We start from the raw sequence: 23,893 nt of genomic DNA, 5'->3' as shown, positions 1-23,893 counted from the left end.
GACTAACATGTGGCTCAATTAGTTAATATCGCAACTTAGTGAAGACTGAAGTCTGTGATTCAAGTAGAGTTCAGAGAAGGGTGAGATCTCTGTGGGCTGGGGTAGGGGAGCCTTCGTGAGGGAGGAGGTAGGCCTAGAGTCAGAGCTGGAAGGGCAAATCCAGACCCTGGAGCTGGGCCAGATGGAGGCCATGAAAAAAGCAGAGGCCCCTCCTCTACCCAGCAGCTCCTGAAAAGAAGCCTCTAGCAGATTAAGCCAAGCTAATATGTTTCATCAATTCTACGATAGATTCTTGGTATCTTTGAGATGGGGATACATGTATATTTTAATGATGTGCCTTAGATGCAGGGAAATACGGTATTGGGAGTTATGAAGGGGTGAGATGGATCAGCCCCTGAATAAAATGTTGGTGTGCTGATGCCCCTGCAGAATTTCCCTTAGGTTTGTGAGGCCTTGTAATTGAATAGCCCCTAGAAGTTGGAGGGGAAGGAAGTAGAAAGGACTTTAAGAGAGTTTAACAGGTTTTAATCAAGTATTAAGCATCTTCTGTATCTTACTCTGGGTCATTGTTTACTCGGGTCTGTTCATGACTATACCTTCTTCAGATTAGTCAGAGGGTGGCTTCCTGGATGGGAGCACTTGAAGGGTTTGGCAGGTAAAGAAAGAGAGGCAAGGGACTTCCCTGGCGGTCCAATGGTTAAGACTCTGCCTTCCAATGCAGGAGGCGTGGGTTCGATCCCTGGTCAGGGAACTAAGATCCCACATGCCATGGGGTGTGGCCAAAAACTTAAAAAAAAAAAGAGAGGCAAGAATAGGTGGGGGAAGACCAGGAGGATTAGCATAGACTATAGCTAAACTGGACCATGTGGAAATTAAAATCTGGTGAGGGTGTCAGCATCACAGTGCAAACAGAGTGAACTCATGGAACACTTGGGTTTTTAGAATTACTGAGTTTTAGGGTTAGAAGAGGTCTCCAAGGTCATCTAGACCAACACTGTCCAGTAGAAATGTAATGCAGGTCACAAAGGTTTAAGTCATACATGTAATTTTAAAATTTCTAGTAGCCCCACATTCAAATAAGTATAAAGAAACAGGTGAAAATAATTATATTCTATTTAACCCAATATATCAAAACTATTATTTCAACATGTAATCAATATAAACATTTATCAAGGTATTCTACATTCCTTTTTTCATACTAAAGTCTTTGAAACACTTAAGGTTACTGCATGTCGCAGTTGGGACTGGCCACATGTGACTAGTGGCTGCTGTTCTGGACAGTACAAACCTAGACTGACCGTCACTCTTTTTGTTTTTTTTTAAAGATTCTATACTTCATTTTTTATTTATTTATTTTTGGCTGCACTGAGTCTTCATTGCTGCACGCGAGCTTTCTCTAGTTGCGGCGAGTGGGGGCTACTCTTTGTTGCGGTGCGTGGGCTTCTCACTGCAGTGGCTTCTCTTGTTGCGGAGCATGGGCTCTAGGCATGCAGGCTTCAGTAGTTGTGGCTCACGGGCTCCGTAGTTGTGGCTCGCAGGCTCAGTAGTTACGGCGCACGGGCTTAGTTGCTCCGCGGCATGTGGGATCTTCCCGGACCAGGGCTCGAACCCGTGTCCCCTGCATTGGCAGGCGGATTCTTAACCACTGCACCACCAGGGAAGCCCTGACCATCACTCTTATGGGTGAAGAAACTGAAGCTCAGAAAAGCCTAAAACAAATAGTTGCAGGATGCCCTGGGCTCAGATTTTAGGGGTTCTTTCTCTATACCATGCTACTAAGATTCTGTTTGTGACAAAGAACTTGAGAAACCGGTTTGTCAAAGGTGACAGGACCAAATGCAGTGATCTCAGACAGCGATGAGTGTCTGAAAGAGGATGAGTTGAGAAGAACAGATAGGTCCTCTATTTAAAGGCTCTGATGGACCATGAGGCAGGATTTGCCCAAGAGGGCGGAAAGTGAGGAAGAGTGCAAGAAAGTTGGCAACTGGAGGGGAAAAAACAGAGCAGGTCGAGGACCCCCCAGCAATATTTGTCTCTCCTACCCATTTCTATCTTCTGTTTAACCACTCAGGCAGCTGAACTCTCCATCAAGTTTCTACCTCCCCAACGCAGTCTGGAAGTAGTTCGGGCTGTGGGACCCCAGCTGATTGGAATTGGAAAGTACAGTGCAGTAAGTAGCGTGCTGGGACTGAATAGAAATAGATTGCACAGAGACGGGTGGAAAGGTGACACCTGCACTCAGGAAGCTGTATGAGGTGGGTCTCCCGGCAGGCATGGCATGCATTTCTGTTTCCCCAGAGTTCACAGAGAGTTCCCAGAGGGGAGACTGGGGAGGGAGGGGAAAGATGATCTCCAGTCTCTTGACTTTCCACTGTGCAGGCTGCAGAGCTCTATCTGAACCTGGACCTAGTCAAGGAAGCGATCGATGCTTTCATTGAGGGTGAGGAATGGAACAAGGCCAAGCGTGTGGCTAAGGAGTTAGATCCCCGGTAAGCTCATGACCCCTCCTCACTAGAAATTCTCTTTACTTCCTTTTGTAAAGATTGGGAGAAAGTCCTCATGGGAAGGGTGTGCATCCCAGGACCGTGAAGTGCGAGATCTCTGCACATCTTCACAGGTATGAAGACTATGTGGACCAGCATTATAAAGACTTCCTCAAGAACCAGGGCAAAGTGGACTCGGTGAGACTGGCAGAGTCAGCAGGAGGCAAGCTCAAGAGATTCTCTGTCTCCTTCTCCTCGTGTAACTCTGTCTTTTCAACTGATCCGTAGCTTGTGGGTGTGGATGTGGTGGCTGCTTTGGACCTATATGTGGAGCAGGGCCAGTGGGACAAGTGCATTGAAACCGCTACCAAGCAGGTACTCCTCTCTTCATCCCACTGCCAGCTCTTCTATGTATTTTTCTGACTCCCCACCTGTCCCAGAGCTGTCTCTCTTTACTTCCTCCAAAGCCCAAACCCCAGAGATCCCTAATCAGCGTCAGAGAGCTCAGTCTTCACACTCTGACAGTGGGGTCAGAGGCCTAGCTGGGCCTGGCTTGCATATGCCCTTGGCCGCCTAAACAAATCCATGGCCTCAAGTCACCACCCCACCCTCACTGCTTGGTCTTACTGACCCCAACCTCCCCTTGCTTTTCCTGCACCTCTGGAACAGAACTACAAGATTCTGCACAAGTACGTGGCTTTGTATGCGACTCACCTGATCCGAGAGGGCGGCTGTGCCCAGGCACTGGCCCTGTATGTGCAACACGGAGCCCCTGCTAACCCACAGGTATCAGCCGGCTCCTTGGGGTGAACGTTTCCTCAAGGAAATTCTTACCTTCTCAAGAACCACTCACGCCCTCAGGATCTGTCTTCTCAAAGGATTCTTTCATTAGAGAGCATCGTCCCCAGAGACCCCACCCAGCCTCTTCAGGAATGTACAGCCTCTCTAGAGGATTTATCCTTGGAAGGAACACCCAGCAACCTGCCCGTGCCCTTAGCTAACACGCAGGGAACAGTCTTTCAGAGATGAACCGCACACACCTCTAGGGCCTTCCTAACTTCCTCCAGAGTGAGCACCGCTCTCCTGTCTGAGCATCACAGCTCTCCGGACACTGTCACCCCGTTAACAGTGTGACTGCACATTCACAGTCCCACATTTGCCCACACCCACGGCGCCAGATGGGAAGAAATCGCTTTTTCTTGCCCTTCTTCCTCTTCTCTTAAAATAACACTTTGTCCAGCAGCGTCCCATAGCTCCTCCGCGCGCGCGCGCACGTTTACAGCCTGTTTTCCTCTTTGGCCCCACTTCCCCTGACTTTCTCTTCTAGTTGTGCTCTTCTCACTCAGCTCTCCTTCCCCCTCCACCTCCAGAACTTCAACATCTACAGAAGGATCTTCACTGACATGGTGAGCTCCCCCGGGACCAACAGTGCCGAGGCCTATCACAACTGGGCTGACCTTCGGGACGTCCTCTTCAACCTGGTGAGGAAGTCGCCTGGACAGCAGAGCCGAAAGGCCACTCCGCCTGTCCCTGACCTCGTCTTTTCTTTCACGCACATAAACCTTCACCCTCGGACTCTACCTTCCTCTGTCCAGGTGGCCATCAGTTGACCACTCTGGCCCTGGCACTCCTCTGACCCCTCACCCAGGCTGTGCACTCTCCCTGCTCTAGTGTGAAAACTTGGTGAAGTCCAGCGAGGCAAACTCTCCAGCCCACGAGGAGTTCGAGACCATGCTGCTGATCGCGCATTACTATGCCACTCGCTCTGCGGCCCAGAGCATCCAACAGCTGGTGAGACAGAGTGGGGAGGCGCTCTCAGTCTTACAGACACAGCTTCAAATGTATGAAGTTGAATGAGTTCAAGTTCTGGACGGTCTCAGGCTTGGCCCACTGCTCTCCTAGTTTCTCTTTACCCTTGCTGAGATGGTTTTCTTTGTATTCCTCTGACCTTCTTAGGGCTCTGTGCCCACACAGCTCCAGCCTCATTACGCTCAAACATTCAAATTCCATGATTTCTGCATTGACCTCTTATAATATATACATGCCTTTGGCTTATCCATGATAGTATATTGTATATTTATTTCCTGGAGTTGGACAGTAGAATTCTAGAGGTGGGAGGAAATTTAGAAATAACCTAGGTCCAGTTCTCTTGCGCAGATGAAAAAAAAACTAAGACCCAGAACTGCATGACCCAGAGCAATTTAATATTGATTGTTGGTTTTCTGGTTCTATGGCTGCCTTAGTTATAAGATCATTGGTCTGGCAGCTCAGTCACATAGTGCCAGGATCATAGTGCTTTGACTTTAACCCGTAGGAAACTGTGGCTGCCAGGCTTTCTGTTTCACTCTTACGTCACACCCAGCTACTACCTGCCGACAAGGCCTTCTATGAAGCAGGCATTGCCGCCAAGGTGAGCAATGGGGCCAAGCAAGGGCGGGGCCCAGGAGAGAAGGAAATCAAAAGTTGGAAAGTAGGAAATCCCCGCTGCTCAGGTAGAGCAGAGCTGAGCATAGGGCCGACGTTATGGAGATCATTTTCCTGTATTTTCCTGGGTTCTCCCCCCTGCATCCTGGAGAAACACAGCCACGCCCAGCTGCTCACTCCCACTTGTACCTTTTCTCTGGTGCAGGCAGTTGGCTGGCAGAACATGGCCTTCGTCTTCCTCAACCGCTTTTTGGATCTGACCGATGTGAGTAGGGCAGTTGTGCCCAGAGGTTGGGAGGTTTTGCCTGTCACAGGCTGTGCTTATCTCATGGCTGCCCACTCTGCCGCAGGCAATCGAAGAAGGGACTCTGGATGCCCTTGACCACTCTGACTTTCAGGATACAGACATTCCCTTTGAGGTGCCACTCCCAGCCAAGCAGCACGTCCCGGTAAGGGCACAGGATTGGAGAACAGGAGGCCTCACGAGTGTGAGCGCACTGGAAAGGGAGGCCACTTTAGGATGGTCCTCCCAACACTTTGTAATGGCATCAGTCAGCAACGTCTCTGGAAGGGCCTCAGCCCTCACTGTTCGTTCAGTGAAAGTAGAAGCAGAGGAAAAAGCTAAGGCTGTGACTGTGACCGCCAATCCCAGGAGGATCGTTTGTGGGTGAAAGGTGGTGCACAGGATGACGGCTCAGCAAACCCTCTACCCACCACCTTCCACTTGCCCTGCCCTGCGTGAAGCTGCTCTGTCCTTCCCAGGAGGCTGAGAGAGAAGAGGTTCGAGACTGGGTGCTCACAATCTCAATGGACCAGCGGTTGGAGCAGGTTCTACCTCGGGATGAGCGCGGTGCCTACGAGGCTTCCCTGGTGGCGGCCAGCACTGGAGTTCGGGCACTGCCCTGCCTCATTACAGGTACAGAACCCTACAGCACCCCATGTTCTGTGGTGGGTGGAGAGGAGGGAAAAACAGCAGGATCAAGAAACTATTTTACTGTGATTCAGGAAAGGATGCAGAGGACAAGAACAGCCTACTTTCTACCCCTAAATTGCTCTTCATTCTTCCCCCTCAACCCATCGCAAACTCCAGTTCATCTTTTTTTCTCCCCCCACCCCTCCAGGATACCCCATTCTGAGGAACAAAATTGAATTTAAGCGGCCAGGGAAGGCAGCTAACAAGGACAACTGGAATAAGTTCCTTATGGCCATCAAGGTTAGAGAGGAAGGCTTGAGAGATGGGGGTAGGGAGAACAGCGCTGAAGAACCCACCAGCAACCGTGCCGGGTAGGGGAGGTGCTGTCAAGAGGGCAGGTGCAGGCCTGAACCCTGCTCCCCACACTGAGATGGAGCAAGTTTTCTTTGTATCAGGAATGTTTTTTCCCAGCGCTGCTGAGTTCCTCTCATGCTCTCTGTTTCCTCACAGACCTCCCACAGCCCTGTGTGCCAAGACGTGCTGAAGTTCATCAGTCAGTGGTGCGGGGGACTGCCCAGCACTAGCTTCTCCTTTCAGTAACTGGCAGAGTTAGTAGGTTCCATCCCTCATTAAAGTCTTGTAAGTAACTGAGACCACTGTATTCTTTGATCAAGTTCACCCCCAACACTAGCCCAGCGCCCCTTTCCCCCAAAAGGAATCATAACGAAGTAGAAGTTCTTTTATTACAACTGTTATTATATAAACATATCCTAGGGGTCAGTGGAAGATCCTTGTGGACTGAGCCTCCGGATCAGCACCTGCTTGACAGAAGGAAGAGCCTGAGTCAGAGGGCAAGCAGCATAGCAAAGGACCCAACCCAGTTCTAAGAGTGGTCCCTGCCACCACCCTTTCCCAGGCCACGATCCTCCTGGCCCATTACCTGTCCCTAAACCCAACTTTTCTGTGATATCTGGATTTCTCGAGTTTGATCCAGTAGCTGCTCATTTTCCTGCCTCCTACACTTAGGAAGTTCAAGCTCTGTCAGTTCCTCCAGCTACAGAAGAGGGTGGGGTTAGTACTCCGGCCCTGTATATAATTCAGCATCTTTTCAACGCATTCTGTGTTGAATGAACCCTTCCTGTGCATCTTCCTTACCTGCTCCTGTAGCCCTTCCTTCCTACAGGGCCCAACCCCACGTAGGGTGAGCGCAGCCACACAGCAGTAACCAGATAGAGCAGCCTCAGCTGCAGACATGAGCAAAGAAGGGATCCAGAGAGCCAAGGCTGTCTCCTAAAAGGTGAGGGAAGGGCGGGAGGCTAGAGGAAGCGGGGCAGGAGCGGCAAGTAGGGGCGATTACAGGGCAGGGCCAAGGCTCCGTGGACCGCAAAAAGGCTGGGAAGAGAAAGGACTCACATAGATTCTTGTGGGGTCAAAGGGGCAGTCAGTGTGTCCAGGCCCCTGGTCCAGTGGTAACAAAGGATCCAGCAGTCCTGGGTGGCAGTCAGCAATAAGACGGCGGCCGCCGTTGGCCACAGTTAATGACACAGCAAGGAGGAGGCCCAGGGAGCAGGCAGCAGACAAGAGAAGGTTCACCAGGGCTAGTGCCAGCAGGGCCCAGTGCTGGCAGGGGCAGAGGTCAGGGTGAGCAGCCTGGGGGTGGCTGCCTCTCCCACTGACACCTCGGTTACTCCATCTGGGGCTCCTCCTCCCACCAGAGATGAAGCTGAGTCAGCCCCCATTTCCCTGACTCCGGGCCTCCTCATTAAAGCTCCAGAAATCCCCTCACCAGTCGTGGGCGAAGAAGGTTCCTGGATGTCAAAAGGGCCAGAAGTCCCACGGAAACGCTCTGGAAGAAACAAAACCTGAGGCCCGCGCCGCTCTCCAGCGCCAACCGCCCGCCCCACGGCCCGGCCCCGCTCACCAGCAGCCCGGAGCCCACGGAGATGACATTGGCGGTGGTGTACTCCGAGGTGACGGCGCCGCGGGGGTTGGCCACGTGCCGTAGGACGGTGCCGTGCAGCACGGCCCCCAGCAGCAGGTTCACGTGGCCCACCAGGATCAGCGCCAGGCCCACGCGCATGAGCCGCCGGGGCCCCCTGGCCGCGTCTGCAAAGCACGGGGGGAGGGGCAGGCCTGAGCGGGAAAGCAGACGGCCGAGGCGGCGGAGGCCCCTCGCTGCCGGCCCGCAGTCGGCCACGGGGCATAGGGCGGGTCCAGGGTGGGCGCTCAGGGGAGGCGGCGACCGGAAGGGCCAGAAATTACCGAAAACGCAGAGGCGGCAGCGGCACTTCATCGGTCCCTCAGCGCTGGCCGCGGGGCAGCTCTACCTGCCCTGGCCCCGCCCTCGCTCCCCGGCCAGTTCCGCTCTCCGTGAGCACCTGCAGCCCAACCTCCGCGCCCCCTGGCGGGAGAGGCAGGCGCGCGCGCGCCCCGCCCCCCCCCCACAGACACCCACCCACACCCACACACCCACACGACGCGCGTAGCAAAAAGTAGACTTTTATTACAGCAGCAACTGAGGCGAATCGAATGGCCCCCCGGGGCCACCCCTGCAGCACCACCCTTCTCTCCCGCCCCGTCCGCCCCAGCGGGATTGTAGAATTCAGCTCCCAGCGCCCGTGGGCTTCCTTTCCACACAGGCTGGGCGGGAGCCAGCAGATCAGCTACTAGCCTCCGACTAGTAGAAGGCGGCTGCTGAGAAGGCCCAGGCCCACGTCTGTGCAAAACAAGTAAACAAAGTGCAGAGGGATGGAAGAGAAGGGGAGGGGTGGGTAGGGTGATGCTCAGAACCAGGGAGCCCCAAAGCCCTCCTGAATAATAAAGGAGAGAGGGGCTTCACAGGGTAATACTGTCTGGGGGGAAGGGGCAGGAAGGCTGTAGCACATGTCGTGACAGCCACAGCTCAGATTAGGGGCTGGGCCCGAGTGAGCTCTAAGAGGAGACGGTGACAGCGGCTGAGTTCAGGGTGCTGTTCCTGGCAAAATTGAACTTGCTCAGGGTCTCCTCCAGCAGAGAAGTCAGTCGGCTCTGGTCCGCCTAAAGGGGAGGAGCTCAGTGAGACCGGGCAGAGGAGAGAAGGGGCAGCCGGGGCGGCAGGGGCGGCTGGAGGCCAGAAACCTCACCTCGCTAATGAAGCCCAGCTGCACCAGCTCGGCCGCCAACTCGGGGATGTTCTCATCTGACAGAGAAACGGGAGAGGGTGAGTACAGTGCAGCAGTGAGGGGTACAGAGCCCTTGGAACAGCCCCAGTCAGGTGACCCTGGCTGGGAAAGAATGACACAAGCAAAACTGTCAGATCCACCCTCCAATTTTAGGGGCAACGATATTCATTCTATGTGAGTCAATGTGTTACTGCCCTGTCACCTTCCCCACCCCTGAATATGTCCCTCACAGATAAGGCTCATAGACTCTCCATCCTCTGAGGGAAAGGAAAGACTCACTTGGCATCAGGTCACAGCTCAGGTGCCGGTTCAGTTTGTCCTCCAGCTTCAGCAGAAGCGTCAGCTGGAGAGTAGGACAGTCAGAAAATGAGGCTCCCCTTCCCCACCCTCTGGCCACCCAGCCCCATGCAGCCCCGGCCCTGAGCCTTACATGGTGTTTGACGCCCTCCTCCACCGACTCGATGTTGCACTGCATCAGCACCACCTGGGGAGAGGGGACAGTGAGGGTCACTAGAGTAGGGACCAGTGAGCAAAAAACCCACAAGAGCTGGAAGCCTTTCCAGCCCACGGGACATGAACGCCAGGGAGCAGAAACACATTCTTCTCCCTAAAGGACAAAGCCTTATCTGAGATGTCCTCTCTCCCTTCCACCACGACCACAGAGACAGCCACACCCACACAGCCCCACCTTGCGGGTCTCCACCTCAGCCGGTTCAGGTGTTGGAGTCTTGACAGACGGCGGCACCACAGGTGATGTCACCTCCTCCTGCTGTGGCTGCTGGGGCCGAGGCAGCCCAAAGGCCGTCAGGGGGTAGATCCCATTCCTAAGTGGAGATCAGACAGGTCGGATGGGCTCCGTGGATGCCTTAGGACACCCACCCCTGCCTCCTCAAGGAAGCTTTTTTTCTCATTCTTCTCTCACCTGACATCTTCAAGGAATTTATCCAGTTCCAGAGCTGGTGACTGAGAGTACCTGCAGAAGAAAAGAGAAGGAAGATGGAAGGAAGGAAACGAGCAAAACAGCCAATTCGACCACTCCCAGAGAATGGACAGTTGACAGAAACCTCAGGGTGGGAGTGACCAATCTGTCCCTTTCAGAACCTCTCAGTTAGTTACTCACAGCGTCTGAACTGGTTCTCTTCCTGGTCCTGCAGGGATTTCAGCCAGTACAGCACTGGTATCCATGTTTTTGGTGATCTCCTCCAGAGCATTCTCTGGGATCATGTCTGGAGGGCATGACGGAATGGGAAGTTATGGAAGGATAGTTCAGATTAATATCACAGAAGGCACAAGGGGTCCTGGGGGAGGGTGGGGGAGGAACGGAAAGAATCCCTTTGGAAATAGAAGAGGAAAGGAAACATGCCAGTGAGAGTTACAAGGCTCCAGACTGGAAAAAAAATTCCTAGGAGGGTCAAGAGGACTCACGCTGGTGTCCCACAATGCAGTGGGCAGCAAGGAGTTTGAGCGAGGGCACTTCAAACAGTGCCGGGTGGAACAGAAGTTCTCTGGCTGTTGGTCTGCGAGCGGGTTCAGACTGCAGGCACTTTTGAATGAACTCCTAGAAAAGGGAACAAGGGAGTGGAGCAGGCATCTGGCAAGCACTCCACTGTGTTCGTCTCTCTCTCTCTCTCTCTCTCTCTCTCTCTCACATTGTATCTAGCACAAGGCTGTGTGCATACTAGGTGCTCAGCACTGGCTGAGGGAACAAATTGCTAATGTATTTGAAAGGACTTCGAAAACTGTAAGGTATTATATGAAAGGTATCATTCACTGTCTTTCTAGTTTTCATTATTTTTCTGCTTCCCAACCGCAAGCTTTTTTTCTTTACAGTTCAAACTTATGATTTCTTTTTCCTTATTTTCTATCTCTCTGCTTTATTAGCCCACTCACTGCCTACCTTCTCCAACCCTCACCAAATTTACCTCTCTTTCCAAACTCACCCACTGTGGTCAATAATAGTTACCGTCTTTTTATTTCCCAAGCCTACCACCACAATTTCCTTTGTTCACTACATCATTTATTAAATTCACTGGACTTCCCCATGCTCCCTCTAACCCCACAGGTCCCAGGACAGTTAACCTGCTCTCCTCCTTTCAATCTGGAAGGCCAACAAGGCCATATACCTAATCTCTTACTTGAACAGCCCACCCTGACACTGAACTAGAAACTTATTCCACACTAGCCTCAAGACTTCCCACTAATCTTCCTTCTTTTCTCTCCTCCCCCTTTTTTTGAATTTTATTTTTTTATACAGCAGGTTCTTATTAGTTATCCATTTTATACATGTTATCCTCCTCCCTTTTATAAGCATCTAATGAGTTACAAACTAACCTTGTTTGGACCTTCCTGTCCAGACCCTACTTACTATAGTCTACTTCCTGATTCATAACCCCTATATCCTTTTTATTTATTATTATTATTTTCCATTTTGGTTGTGCCGGGTCTTAGTTGCGGCATGCGAACTCTTAGTTGCGGCATGCATGTGGGATCTACTTCCCTGACCAGGGATCGAACCCGGGCCCCCTGCATTGGGAGCGCAGAATCTTAACCACTGCGCCACCAGGGAAGTTCCCCCCTATATCCTTTAAATCTTAGCTCATTTATTTCAGGGCACTTTCCCTAACTAAAACTACATAAATATAAAACCCCAAATGACTAATTTGAGTAATTCAACCTGATTGATTTGTTCAAAAATATCAAGATGGTTGGGACTTCCCTGGTGGTCCAGTGGCTAAGGCTCTGCGCTCCCAATGCAGGGAGCCCGGGTTTGATCCCTGGTCAGGGAACTAGAGTCCCACAGGCCACAACTAAGAGTGTGCGTGCCGCAACTAAAGATCCCGCATGACGCAATGAAGATCCTGCACGCAGCAACGAAGATTCCCATGTGCCAAAACTAAGACCTGGCACAGCCAAATAAATAAATAATAAATAAATAAATAAATAAATAAATAAAAGGGTGTGTGCCAATGATGGTCATGCCTATATGAAAGAAAAATACATACCAAGATGGTTGTCTGAGAGTGTATACCAATTACCTGAGGTAACCATCAAATTAGTTTGCCTTCACATAGACAAACCTAAGTTAACACACAAACTTTAGTCCCAATATTACCCATCTTAAACCCCTAACCTGTGAGAGAGAGAGAGAGAGAGAGAATGTGTGTGTGTGTCTGTGTGTGTGTGTGTACCAAAAACACCTAGGGAAATGTTCACTACTTTGAGTGCCCTTTCTGCTTTATGTTTTCTTACTCTTAGAAGAGAGCATAGGGCTTCCCTGGTGGCGCAGTGGTTGAGAGTCCGCCTGCCGATGCAGGGGACACGGGTTCGTGCCCCGGTCCGGGAAGATCCCACATGCTGCGGAGCAGCTGGGCCCGTAAGCCATGGCCACTGAGCCTGCTCGTCCAGAGCCTGTGCTCCACAAAGGGAGAGGCCACAACAGTGAGAGGCCCGTGTACCGCAAAAAAAAAAAAAAAAAAAGAAGAGCGCATATTCCCAGTAGGTAAAAGGAAGAAAAATCTGAAGACATTTCAAAGTCTGTTAAGGAGGAGTGATCCTGAAGATTCTTACCCTCTGTAATGGGTCTTCTAGAAGCTGAATGGCACTGCTGATGGCTTCCTGTGGCACATATGAGGACTCTCCATTGCCCTGAATCTCTAGCACTGCCATCTGCAGTGAGGGGTAATAAAAAGGAAAAATAGAGACCTAAGAACCTCAGCGCTCCCACAATCACTCCCTCAAGACCAGTACCTTACTTGTCAACCCTCCATTTCCCTTCTATCTTCTAATTTGACCCCTTTCCACTACCCACCCTTCTGGTCTCCTCACCTCCAGTGCACACATGCCAAAGGAGTAGATGTCTACTGCCGTTGTCACATTAGTGACTTCTAGGGGAAACACAGAAGCTTTGGTGAATCAGAGGACCCGGGCAGGGCATGGCAGAGGTGTCTTAAAACTTTTTGCATGCCAGTAGAGAAGGACGAAAGTTTCAGTTATGTTACCTCCGACCCTCAGGTTGTAAAGTGGAAAACCTGGGGTATGGGCACAGGGCAGAGAAACTGGGATGCCTCACCTCCATATTCTGGTGCAAAGAAGTGGAGATTCTTCTGCTCTTCCCGACAAGTCTTCACATGATTGTTGATAGTGTCAGGAGCCACTGGGAGTAGGGGAGATACCCACAATCTGACCACCATCAACAAAGCACAGCCTCACTCCAGAGAGAGGCCCCCAAAAGACAAATTCTCTCCTGAAGTCTTTAACCCTCAACAGGCGCAAACCTATCCCTTTCCCATCATGAACTCCAGACTAAACATGAACACCACCTATCTCCCCTTTCTCAGGTCTACTGCTTCTCATCTAAGGTCCCTAACTCGGTAGCAACAAAGGCTCCGCACTAAACTAACAGGTACACGGGGGCTTTGGGCTGGCAAGGAACAACAGTTTAAGGAAAAACTCACTTGTGACCTGCTTACCTTCCCCAAAGCCCAGGCACACCTAACCCCAGATCACATGAAAACGTTTGGTCTAGTTCATTCATCCACCCTGCAAACAGTATAAAAACACAGGCAGCCCTTCCTAATCTGGAACAATTAAGAGACCTCAGAAACTTGGATGAAGATGGATAAGAAGGAGTAACATACAACCAAGTAGACAGCCTCCTTCTTACCCACCTTTACTGACTGAAACTCAAAAACAGCTCAAAACTGAACCAATACCCTTAAATCAGTTTCACTTGTAATCCACAAAAATTTTTAGACCCCTGCCCTACTCTCTTATTCCTCAACATTGCCTGCCACAGAGCTGAACGAGGAACCAGGGCCAGGCCCAGTTTGGACTCACTGGGATCATAAACAATGACTACAAGTCACAGAGAGTCTGGGAACACAGTATGACTTAGGGAACCAGCCTGATGATGAGGGCGATTAAGAATCCAGGACGTAAGTGGCCAGCCAGGCAGAATCCACAGGAAACAAGCAGGTTATGAAGGCAAGCAGGGGGAGGGCTGGTAGCGCAGAAGCCAAGCAGGCCTAATTAGGCAGGGGAACGGTGTTTGCTCCCACGACTGCATGCACTGGGCAGCCGCAAAGGGGAGCAGAGGAAGCACAAACAGCGCCCCAAGTAGGGCAGAGGGAGCTCTCACCATTAGCAAAAATCCTATGAAAGACTGTTGGGTACAGAGCAGCCCGTAAGCGGGAGGGAGGAAAACAGAGAAAAGTTGTGAGCGATGGAGCAGCCAAGCCCCAGACAAATGGACACACAAACAACACACAGACACGGCACACGGAAATGTTAAACACTGCACACGTATACACAGCAAATGAAAGCACTCACAGCAGGCACAGCCTGGAACCTCCTTTGGTGGGGTCTGGCCCCAGGGACTCAAATCATCCCTTACACCCAACCCTTGCCCTTTCCCAACCTCCTGTCAAGATCTCTGTATGAACCCCCGTTTCCCTCCAAAAAGGTACAAGATTAGACCCTACACCTTCTCCACTAATTGACTGGCCTCTCTCTATCAATGACCCCTAGTAAGGTCCTTTCTCTTATCACCAGCCCACACCTCAGAACTGTGCTCTGTCTTCCCCCATTCCTTTCATCTTACCCCCATGGTTCCCAAATTCCCGAGGCTCCCCTGCCCAGAACCTCTCCCTCCCCTCACCAGAGCCAATCTTGATGAGTCCGTTGTGCTGGATGAAGATGGTGTCACAGGTCAGGTTCCCATGGATGATGGGGGGGTCACAGGAGTGCAGGTAGCTGTGGGGGCACTGGGCTGTTAGAGGGGCCACTGGGAAATTAGGGCAGGGGGATCCCAAGGGCTGAGAGGAGCAAGGGCCTGGTCTCCTGCTGGTCACCACAAAGATAATACCCACACTCTGAATCTCCATTATGCCTGATGAGTTAAATAGCTGGATAAGCGCTAGGAGAAAGAGGTGGGAGACAGCATCGTGGTCAAGGCATTAGGATGAACCCTTTAAAAGACCGACAGGGGCCTAATCTTGAAGTATATGACTCAAAGAAAGTGGGGAGAGGCAGAAAAGAACGGCAGAGTAGTGCCCTGAACTCTGTTTGGAGGAACTAAATCAGGAATAAATATGGGAAAGACACTAACCAGATCCTACTCACCTTAGGGCAGAGAGGATTTGTGTGCACCAACGCTTCCAAGCCTGGAACAGAGTTTGATCCAAGGGTCAGCAGTAATCCCCTCCCTTAACCCTCCAACCAGTTCCCTCCATCCCATCCTGATCAGCTTCATAATTAACATAATCTTTTTTAAACCTCCAAACCAGCCTAAAGCTTTTTCTGCTCTCCCTCCATACTTTTTCATTCATAGTCTTGTGGTTCTTTTTGGTCTTCTTCAGAAATTGCTTAAGACTCCCAGATGACATGTATTCTGTGATAAAAATGACCTGGAGAGGCAAAGCACACAAATAAAGCCTTATAGTAGAAATGATCCCTTATCTAGGTAACACATATACAACATATACATAAAATTTGGAAGCCTGGTGTTTTTCTTTTTTTTTTTTTTTTTTTTTTTTTTTTTTTTTTTTTTTTTTTTTTGCTGTACGCGGGCCTCTCACTGCTGTGGCCTCTCCCGTTGCGGAGCACAGGCTCCGGACACACAGGCTCCGCGGCCATGGCTCGCGGGCCCAGCCGCTCCGCGGCATGTGGGATCTTCCGGGATCGGGGCACGAACCCGTGTCCCCTGCATCGGCAGGCGGACTCTCACCTGGTGTTTTTCTTAATAAAGTATCTCTCTTTTGTTCTTAGCATCACTTCCTTAGATTTAATAGGGCAAATGAAAACTACTGAGCAATATGAGCTACGGGAAGGAAGAAACAAAAATTCACTGATTTCTGTCCCGACTATAACCAGACAAAAGGCACAGGTGGTGGTCATAGCCTTACTCTCATCTCAACAGCAGCTGATTCCAGCTCTGTTTCAAAACTATCTTTTTCTGAATATAGAATGAACAACAAGTGTAGCTAGTCTCTTTGCAGTAAGCTCAGGAAAAAGTTCTTACCCTGGCCTTGTTCTCTTTAATGTCAGCCCAATACTTGTGAAACTTGACAATGTTGAGATGTTCCAACTGAATCAGATTATCAAACACAGCACGGACCTTTTCCTGGAAGCAGGGGAGACGTTGGGATAACAGGCTTCAGAAAGCATTATCATCCTAAAAAGCCATTCCCTATCCCCCCTAGAAATGATCTAACCCCAATGTACTCTTCTCATAGTAGCTTCCCAACCCCAATGCCTCTTTACACCAGCATCCTAACACCCCACAGGCTGCATCCTTTCACCATTACTTACCTCCTGCAGCTTGTAGTTCTTTCGCTCAGAGAACTGTACCTCATTCCACACAACCTCTACACCCTCCTCTGTATCCATGGCCAGGTATGCACTGTCGATACCCGGTACATTCCGCTGATTCACCTGAGAAGAAATCCAAATGAAAGGGAATTAAAGTTACCACACGCGCTCTCGATTGTAATGCTCCGCACGATCCCCTTCTCCCAGGCTCTGGCCCGTTGAAGTTTGGTCGGCCCCGCTGAGACTCTGCCCCTCCACTTTTTACCTCTTAGTCTCACTCTCAAGAGTAACTACTGCTACCTCACCTCTTCTCGCCTCTTCTGCCAGCGCCCACAGGGTGACTCTTCCAAGATCTCAGACTCATCTTCACTTTCTTCTTCTTCCTCTGGGGAAGCTGCTGAGGTCGTGGAGGTCACAGGAGGTGACACTGACGTCAGGCCAGGAGCTGAGGATGAGGATTCTACCTTTGGGTCTGAGCCACTGCTGAGTACTGTCTGGGACTCCCCCTCCGACATGCTGGAACAAACACTCAGGCCTGCATTGGTTGGAGCAAGGGTGATGGGAGAAGGCAGAGAGGGTTAGGATCGATTCTATAAAGATTCCATCCTAATAACCTAATCTGGGGTTAAAAAGAAAACAAAACATAGACCTCCCTTGTTTCCTTTAAATCCAAAATCAGAATTAGTCCTGTATGAACCCTAAGCATTAACTACTCTCCTCGTCTAGAGAAGGGGAGCTATCTTGGCTGAAGATGACTCACCCAGGTCAGTGAGCAACTAAAGTATATTTTAAGCTTAAAGAATATGTTGCTATGCTTAATTATGTTAATAAACATATTTTATCACTTAAAAAAAAATGACTCACCCGGGAGTGTCAAGCACAAGATTTATGGTAGTACAACCAGTGTTTAATAAGGTCCAAATGAACAGCAAAACCAGGGGCCTCATTCCTTCTCAGCAAACACTTACCCGATAGCCTTCTCTGTGAATCCTCACCTACCTCTTGCACCGTGCTCAAGAACCAAGGTACATGGGCACTATTCGGAACAGATGACTCCAGACCCCCAAATGTTCCACTGAACCAGCTCTAGATCTAGAGCTGTAGCACTCTCAACCAATTTATTCAGCTGAAACCCTCAGCTGATTTATTCTACTTGAACTAAACTTGGCATTCACTGTCCATCTCTCCTATGCACAGAATAAGGCTGCCAGTCCATGATGAGGCTACCCTTGGGCCAGGTGACTGGCAGTGGCTAGTGACTTCATCCCTGATGACCTCACCTTCCCTGTGATGTGAGTGTGGCAAATGGGTGGGTATTGGTTAGCAACACTTTTTTTTTTCACTCATTCAACAAATGTTTATTAAGCACTTACTGCGGGCCAAGCACTGAGCTAGGTGCTTGAGATACAATAGTGAACAAAATAAATAAGATGCCCCCACTCATAAAGCCGCAAATTTAAGGCAGAGCTAAGACTTTACGCTTCCAGTTTTCATTTCATTCACATGGCTCAAAGCCTCCACCCTCTGACATAGGTATTCCTTTCAAGTACAAATAACTCAAGACACAGCCATTATAGGAAAAAGCACTATATAGTATAACATTTTATACTAACTAGTGTATAGTATTATACATTGACATGGCTACCTAAAGAAAAAGAATCCTCAAAAGCTAAATGTCACTAACTTCAGAATCACAGGACAATCCCTGAATGTTATCCCATATCTCTAAGAACGAAGGCCGTGAAGGAGTTGGAACCTGATGTGTGCTGGGCTCAAGGGAGTGCTCGCCAGGATGAAAATGATATCCCGTAAAGTACATTTGCTCCTGTAAGTCAGTTCAAAATACAGACGCTTCTGATCAACACCGACCTTCTGAAAAGCCCTCATTTCTTTTTAGAACTCTCAGATGCCCCCTTCTGCCCGTCTCTGCCCCCAACCTACACTGTGTTTAACCCAAGCCAGGAGATTTTATTAGATGACATTCCAGTAAATATCAGAGGGCAAACAAAGCACTACAGAGAAAATCTGGCAAGATGTTATTTCGCCTATGTTTTTTTCTCGGTCCTTGCCTAGCACAGATTTCAATCAACCAGTCTTAGTAATCTACCTGAAAAGTAGCTTTAAAAAAATGGTAAGAAAGTTCATATGGGTTACTTTATTTATAGAATGCATCCTTAATCTGAACAGCTAAGTAATGTTTCCAGCTACATTATAAGAAATACCAATGGAATTCTAATACAGGAAGCCTGTAGCCAATGGGCTCTAAAGAAATTTCTGGACCCAGGGCACAATTAATCCACAGCAGGGCACCGCAAGAGATGCCAAACCTTTACCAGTCATAGATGCTCTTCGAATGTGCTTGTCTTCTCCCTCCCCAATCTCTCCCCCGTAGGCAAAATGAAGGCAATGCCCAAGATCCCCCAGCACTCCCCCTGCTGATGGCAACACTGGAGTTTTTGTCTCAGGGTCGGTCGTTCAGAGGTTTAAATGAGATCACATATAGAAAAGGCCATTGACGCCCCTCAAGGGAATCTCCTCGCCACCCCGAGATGCCTAGTGTTCACTTCCGTGCAGTGTAGATAAATCGTTGCAAAGTTTTTTCCTGCAAAGTTTTTCATTTTGGGGGCTGCAGCTTCTCAGCATTTCAACTCCTCAGCAACAGCTCACAGGCCTCTCGCCCGCCCTCACCCTCAGCGGACCAAAGGAGGCCTGAGGCCTGCAGAACAAGCAAGCTCGGGGAGGAATTTCACACTCCAACAGGTCGCCTAGCTCGCTGTCGGCGAGAGACCGTCGGGCCCCGGGGCCGGCCCTGCAGCGAGCCGCAGCCACCTCACCAAAGGCCAGCCCCGCGGCGTAGTCAGGGGCGCAGGCCACGCCCCCGCGCAGTCGGCGCGCCGACCCCGCGAGCAGGCGCGGCCCCGACGCTGCGCTTCCGCAGGCCGCCGGGCCCGCGACCGCCGCCCCCGCCCCCGCCGCCGGCCCCGCCTCTCGTCAGCCCGAGTTCGACACGAACGCCGGGGCCTCGCGCCCCGCGCCCGCAGAATTCAGGGCGCTGCCGCCGCCGCTCGGGAACGGTCGGGGAGGGCCGAGCAGGGACTGTGGGGCCGAGGTGTACTCTCGGCTCCGGCGGGCCGGGCCTTGGCTGCCGAGTGAGCAGGGCCGCCTCCAGACACCCGCCTGCCGGGGTCCCACCGTCCTGGCCGCGGAGGCCGATCCTCTCGTCCTTTAGCCGAAACCTTCCCTCCCTCTCAGTCCCCTCGGCGCTCACCTCCCGACTCCGCTCCCCGCAGCCTGCGCTTCAGCTCCAGCTCGGGTTCCGGGGCCCCGGATCAGAAAGACTCGCTCACAGCTGCGCTCCGCGGCGCAACCGAACTGTGGGCCCCGCCTTCGCGGCGTCCGGACCAACAGATGGGCGGTGCCGCAGTGCCGTTGGGTTTCCATTGGACAGGGCGGCCAGGGTGGGCGGTGCCCCGGGCAGACGGTCGCTCGCAGGGGTAGTCTTCACCCCGGTTTCCTCCCCTAGAGCCTGTCCGGCTGAGACCTCTTGGAGCGTTCGGTGTTTTCGGTCTCAGTTGGGGCCTGTCTCTCTGTCCACCCCTCTGTCCGGTCCTGGTGCCCCCGATGATTCTGCTGGGCGAAGGGAAGGCCTTCCCCCTCTTCTTGAAGGCGCCATGACAGTTCTAGTCCGACTCAAAGACAAAAGGAGCGAAAGACGTAGCCTCAATCTGAGAGGAGCGGCCACCCACTTTCAGTATTTGGGGGTGAGACTGCGCAGAACACCAATTCTTCAGAAAACTTAAAAAAAATTACTGGACACGTTAACACTGAAAATGAATAGTTAACGCTTCGTAATTGGATAGTTCTGATGTTAGCCAAAACTTTGCAAGAGGTTTTCACAGATATCTTTTGATCCTCGTAAGAAATTGAAAATTTCATTCAGTAATAGTTGCCAAATGGAAAAATACTGAATCAGAGGCATTAAGCTATTCACCGAAAGTTGGTAAGAACTATATCTAGAATCCGAAACAGTTAAGATTTATCAAAGAAGACTTCCTTGAAAAGATGTTTGGAAAGAATTTAGGTTAACTGCGAGGAGGTGAAAAGAAAAAATGATAGATTGTGGGTGAGCCCATTGATCTTCGAAAACCAAACCCGGAGCCCAAAAGAAGTTAACTCTGCTCCTAGACACGCATTGTGGAGGGAGAAGGATGAATCAATCATCAGTCCTTGGAAATGTCATAATCACCAAATCTCACTGTCCTTAAAGGGAATCTCTAATCCTATTTAACTGATAGAAGGCTATCTGGCAAAAGTTCCCTCATTTTCCATCTCTTCACCTTAAAATTTTTTAAATCAAACTTTTATCGTTCCTTGATTCTTTCACCTTTGAAAGAGAGGGCTCAAACACTCTTTTAGAAATCTGGACCTTGTTTTGGATATTTTTAAAAGGCATTTGCCCACCAAATTTAGCATATAATTTCAGGGAGTTGAGGTTAAGAATCTTTGTTCTAATCTCAAGGAAAGGATGCTCCTCCTCCTGTCCAGATTAATCTCTTCACCAGGTAGGTAGACTCCAAAGCAACTGAACACCTGGCGCATGGTAAACATTCATTAAGTATCCGTTGATACTATTATTACAGTTTCCCATTCTCTTCTGTCTGGTTCTTAGTATTATCAACCTTTACCTTTCAACTAGCTCCTTTCAAATCTGCACAGAGGACCCATTGGCATCTTCAAGTTCTCGTTTTGTTTTTAACCTTTCATTCATGTTTTTTTTTTGGGGGGGGGTTTGGTTGGTTGGTTGGTTGGGGGTTTTTTGTATGTTTTTTTGGCTGCACCGCTTACCCCCCACCCCACCCGCCTTTCCCCCCTCCCTGGAAGCATGGAGTCTTAACCACGGGATCTCCAGGGAAGTCCCTTTTCATTCATGTTGAAAATGCTCAAGGGGGCTTCCCTGGCCGTCTAGTGGTTAAGTCTGCCCTTCCAATGCAGGGGGCGTGTATTCGAATCCTGGTGCGGGAAATAAGATCCCACATGCTGCAGCGGTGCAGCCAAAAAATAAAAAAATAAAATGCTCAAACACTGCCTACATTTTTACCACATCGTTTTTTTTCTGCTTTAAGAATCATGCTTATTGTAACAAATCAAACTATTTCAAAAATAACATAGTATAATGTAACTTTATATAGTAGCTTGTATGTGCTATATTCCACATAATTCCAATTATGTCATAACTGCCTTATGACATTAATTCATTTAATCCTCACAACTATTCTACGAATATTGTGAATTAACAATTGCTATAGAAAGTGAAAATCTCTTAATTCACCAGAATAATTAAGACTTTGATATGTATTTCTCCATATTTAGTTTCTCTATGTATATATTAATATATGTGTATATAATTTAAAATAAAGGCAAGCGTATACCACATAATCTTTTTCAGTTTACTCTTGTCACTTTTTTCCACAGCAGCACATACAGCACTATAATTTTTTAACTACTGTAGAGTATTCCATTATCCAAATGCGCCAATGTTTAATAACTCCAGGGAACTTTGAGGTTATTTCCAGCATTATTTATTACAGATAAAGCTGTAGTGAACATTCTGCTACATACACCTTTGCCTACTTGTGAAAATGATTTTACTCATCCTTAAAAGTGGAATTGCTAAGTCAAAGACTAAGGACATTTTGAGTAGATATTGCCAAGTTTCTCTTCAAAAAGATATCAAATAACCATACCACCATGAGTATGTTAGGGTTCCTGCTTCCCAACATCCTTACCAACATTGCATATTACCAATCTTTTCACCTTTGGTGATATATTAAGGAAAAAAAAAAGATATCCTACTGTTTTAATTTACATATATTTAATTAGTAGGGAAGTTAAACATCCTTTTTTTATTTTATTTTTTTATTTTATTTTTTTTTGTTTCCATCTTTTTTTAATAAAGCAAATGATATGATAACTTCATTGTGAGCCAATACGTAGAGTCCAAGTTATTCAAACCCAAGGATTTTTTTTTTCAGTTTAGATCTCATTATATATGTTGGAGATATTAGCTATTAGACTTTATGGTATTTCAGGTTCCTGGTTAACTTTCTTTTCTTTTTTTTTTTATTAGTTTCTGCTTTATAACAAAGTGAATCAGTCATACATATACATCTGTTCCCACATCCCTTCCCTCATGCATCTCCCTCCCTCCCACCCTCCCCATCCCACCCCTCCAGGCGGTCACAAAGCACCGAGCTGATCTCCCTGTGCTCTGCGGCTGCTTCCCACTATCTACCTACCTTACGTTTGGTAGTGTATATATGTCCATGCCTCTCTTTCGCTTTGTCACAGCTTACCCTTCCCCCTCCCCATATCCTCAAGTCCATTCTCAAGTAGGTCTGTGTCTTTATTCCTGTTTTACCCCTAGGTTCTTCATGACATTTTTTTTTTAATTCCGTATATATGTGTTAGCATACGGTATTTGTCTTTCTCTTTCTGACTTACTTCACTCTGTATGACAGACTCGAGGTCTATCCACCTCATTACAAATAGCTCAGTTTCGTTTCTTTTTATGGCTGAGTAATATTCCATTGTATATATGTGCCACATCTTCTTTATCCATTCATCCGATGATGGACACTTAGGTTGTTTCCAGCTCCGGGCTATTGTGAATAGAGCTGCAATGAACATTTTGGTACATGTCTCTTTTTGAATTATGGTTTTCTCAGGGTATATGCCTAGTAGTGGGATTGCTGGGTCATATGGTAGTTCTATTTGTAGTTTTTTAAGGAACCTCCATACTGTTAAACATCCTTTTTTTTAAAGACTTTTTTAGAACAGTTTTACACTTACAACAAAACTGAGAGGAAAGTACAGAGATTTCCCACATACCCCTGCCCCCACATTTGCACAGCCTCCCCCATTACCAAATCACCAGAATGGTATAGGTTTTACCAGGGATGAACTTACATTGACCCATCATAATCACACAAGTCCATAGTTTACCTTAAGGTTCTTTGTGTTGTACATTCTATGGGTTTAGACAAATGCATAATGGCATATATCCATCATTATAATATCATACAGAGTGTTTTTACTGCCCTAAAAATCCGCTGTGCTCTGCCTACCCATCCCTGGCAACCACTAATCTTGTTATTGTCTCCATAGTTTTGCCTTTTCCAGAATGTCAGAATCATACAGTATGTAGCCTTTTCAGATTTGCTTCTTTCACTTAGTAATATGCCTTTAAGTTTCCTCCATGTCTTTTTATGGCTTGATAGAGCATTTCTTTTTAGTGCTGAATAATATTCCATTGTCTGGATGTACCACAGTTTATCCATTTACCTATTGAAAGACATCTTGGTTGCTTCCAAGTTCTGGCAATTATGAATAAAGCTCCTATATACATCCATGTGCAGGTTTTTGTGTGGACATAAGTTTTCATCTACCTTGGGTAAATACTAAGGAGTGCAATTTCTGGATCATACATTATGAGTATGTTTAGTTTTATAAGAAACCACTGAACAATCTTCCAAAGTGGTTGTACCATTTTGCACTTCCACCAGCAATGGATGAGTGTTCCTATTGCTCCACATTCTCACCAGCAT

The 23,893-nt window shown here is 48.8% G+C and overlaps 3 protein-coding genes across 17 annotated transcripts in view; 1 reads left to right on the top strand and 2 right to left on the bottom strand.

The window, feature by feature from the left end:
- IFT172 (intraflagellar transport 172) overlaps positions 1-6,480 on the top strand; it is a 42,046-nt gene extending 35,566 nt beyond the window's left edge. Inside the window, exons 36-48 of one of the 2 annotated variants that reach the window (XM_082642558.1) lie at positions 2,072-2,170; positions 2,380-2,489; positions 2,618-2,681; positions 2,772-2,858; positions 3,153-3,269; positions 3,854-3,964; positions 4,155-4,274; positions 4,798-4,893; positions 5,113-5,172; positions 5,258-5,356; positions 5,670-5,823; positions 6,029-6,120; positions 6,331-6,480. In XM_082642558.1, the coding sequence (XP_082498684.1) occupies positions 2,072-2,170; positions 2,380-2,489; positions 2,618-2,681; positions 2,772-2,858; positions 3,153-3,269; positions 3,854-3,964; positions 4,155-4,274; positions 4,798-4,893; positions 5,113-5,172; positions 5,258-5,356; positions 5,670-5,823; positions 6,029-6,120; positions 6,331-6,420 (1,299 nt within the window). In that variant the 3' untranslated portion in view covers positions 6,421-6,480. The remainder of the gene's footprint in view (positions 1-2,071; positions 2,171-2,379; positions 2,490-2,617; positions 2,682-2,771; positions 2,859-3,152; positions 3,270-3,853; positions 3,965-4,154; positions 4,275-4,797; positions 4,894-5,112; positions 5,173-5,257; positions 5,357-5,669; positions 5,824-6,028; positions 6,121-6,330) is intronic. The other variant, XM_082642559.1, reaches the window with a different exon arrangement.
- Positions 6,481-6,545: 65 nt separating this feature from the next.
- KRTCAP3 (keratinocyte associated protein 3) lies at positions 6,546-8,262 on the bottom strand. 13 transcript variants are annotated; one of them, XR_014295912.1, is made up of 6 exons: positions 7,742-8,262; positions 7,607-7,666; positions 7,234-7,310; positions 6,976-7,110; positions 6,761-6,874; positions 6,546-6,638 (listed from the first exon to the last, which is right to left on the bottom strand). XR_014295912.1 is itself a non-coding variant. In XM_082642563.1 (6 exons), exons 1-6 carry the CDS (start codon positions 8,111-8,113, stop codon positions 6,767-6,769), a joined length of 726 nt encoding a protein of 241 aa, XP_082498689.1. In that variant the 5' UTR covers positions 8,114-8,262; the 3' UTR covers positions 6,546-6,766. The 13 variants fall into 13 exon arrangements, 9 of the variants coding, with proteins under 9 accessions (XP_082498689.1, XP_082498692.1, XP_082498691.1 ...); XM_082642563.1 differs by having other exon boundaries at positions 6,546-6,874; positions 7,234-7,440; positions 7,742-7,926; positions 8,083-8,262; XR_014295911.1 differs by having other exon boundaries at positions 7,607-8,262.
- Positions 8,263-8,303: 41 nt separating this feature from the next.
- NRBP1 (nuclear receptor binding protein 1) lies at positions 8,304-19,674 on the bottom strand. Of its 2 annotated transcripts, none has more exons than XM_082642560.1 (18): positions 19,558-19,674; positions 16,595-16,829; positions 16,290-16,412; positions 16,000-16,101; positions 15,296-15,385; positions 15,102-15,142; positions 14,638-14,732; positions 13,051-13,134; positions 12,807-12,865; positions 12,549-12,647; positions 10,407-10,539; positions 10,102-10,207; positions 9,904-9,954; positions 9,670-9,805; positions 9,412-9,465; positions 9,261-9,324; positions 8,943-8,998; positions 8,304-8,856 (listed from the first exon to the last, which is right to left on the bottom strand). In XM_082642560.1, the coding sequence occupies exons 2-18, from the start codon at positions 16,802-16,804 to the stop codon at positions 8,752-8,754; spliced, it is 1,608 nt and encodes a 535-aa protein (XP_082498686.1). In that variant the 5' UTR covers positions 16,805-16,829; positions 19,558-19,674; the 3' UTR covers positions 8,304-8,751. The 2 variants fall into 2 exon arrangements, with proteins under 2 accessions (XP_082498686.1, XP_082498687.1); XM_082642561.1 differs by having other exon boundaries at positions 16,595-16,824; positions 19,558-19,659.
- Positions 19,675-23,893: the final 4,219 nt, after the last annotated feature.

This window comes from Mesoplodon mirus (genome assembly GCF_964341445.2).
Source record: "Mesoplodon mirus genome assembly, chromosome: 14".
In the NCBI taxonomy this organism is placed as follows: Eukaryota; Metazoa; Chordata; class Mammalia; order Artiodactyla; family Ziphiidae; genus Mesoplodon; species Mesoplodon mirus.
The sequence above is the reverse complement of the archived record's forward strand: the minus strand, read 5'-3'. Positions and strand labels throughout refer to the sequence as shown.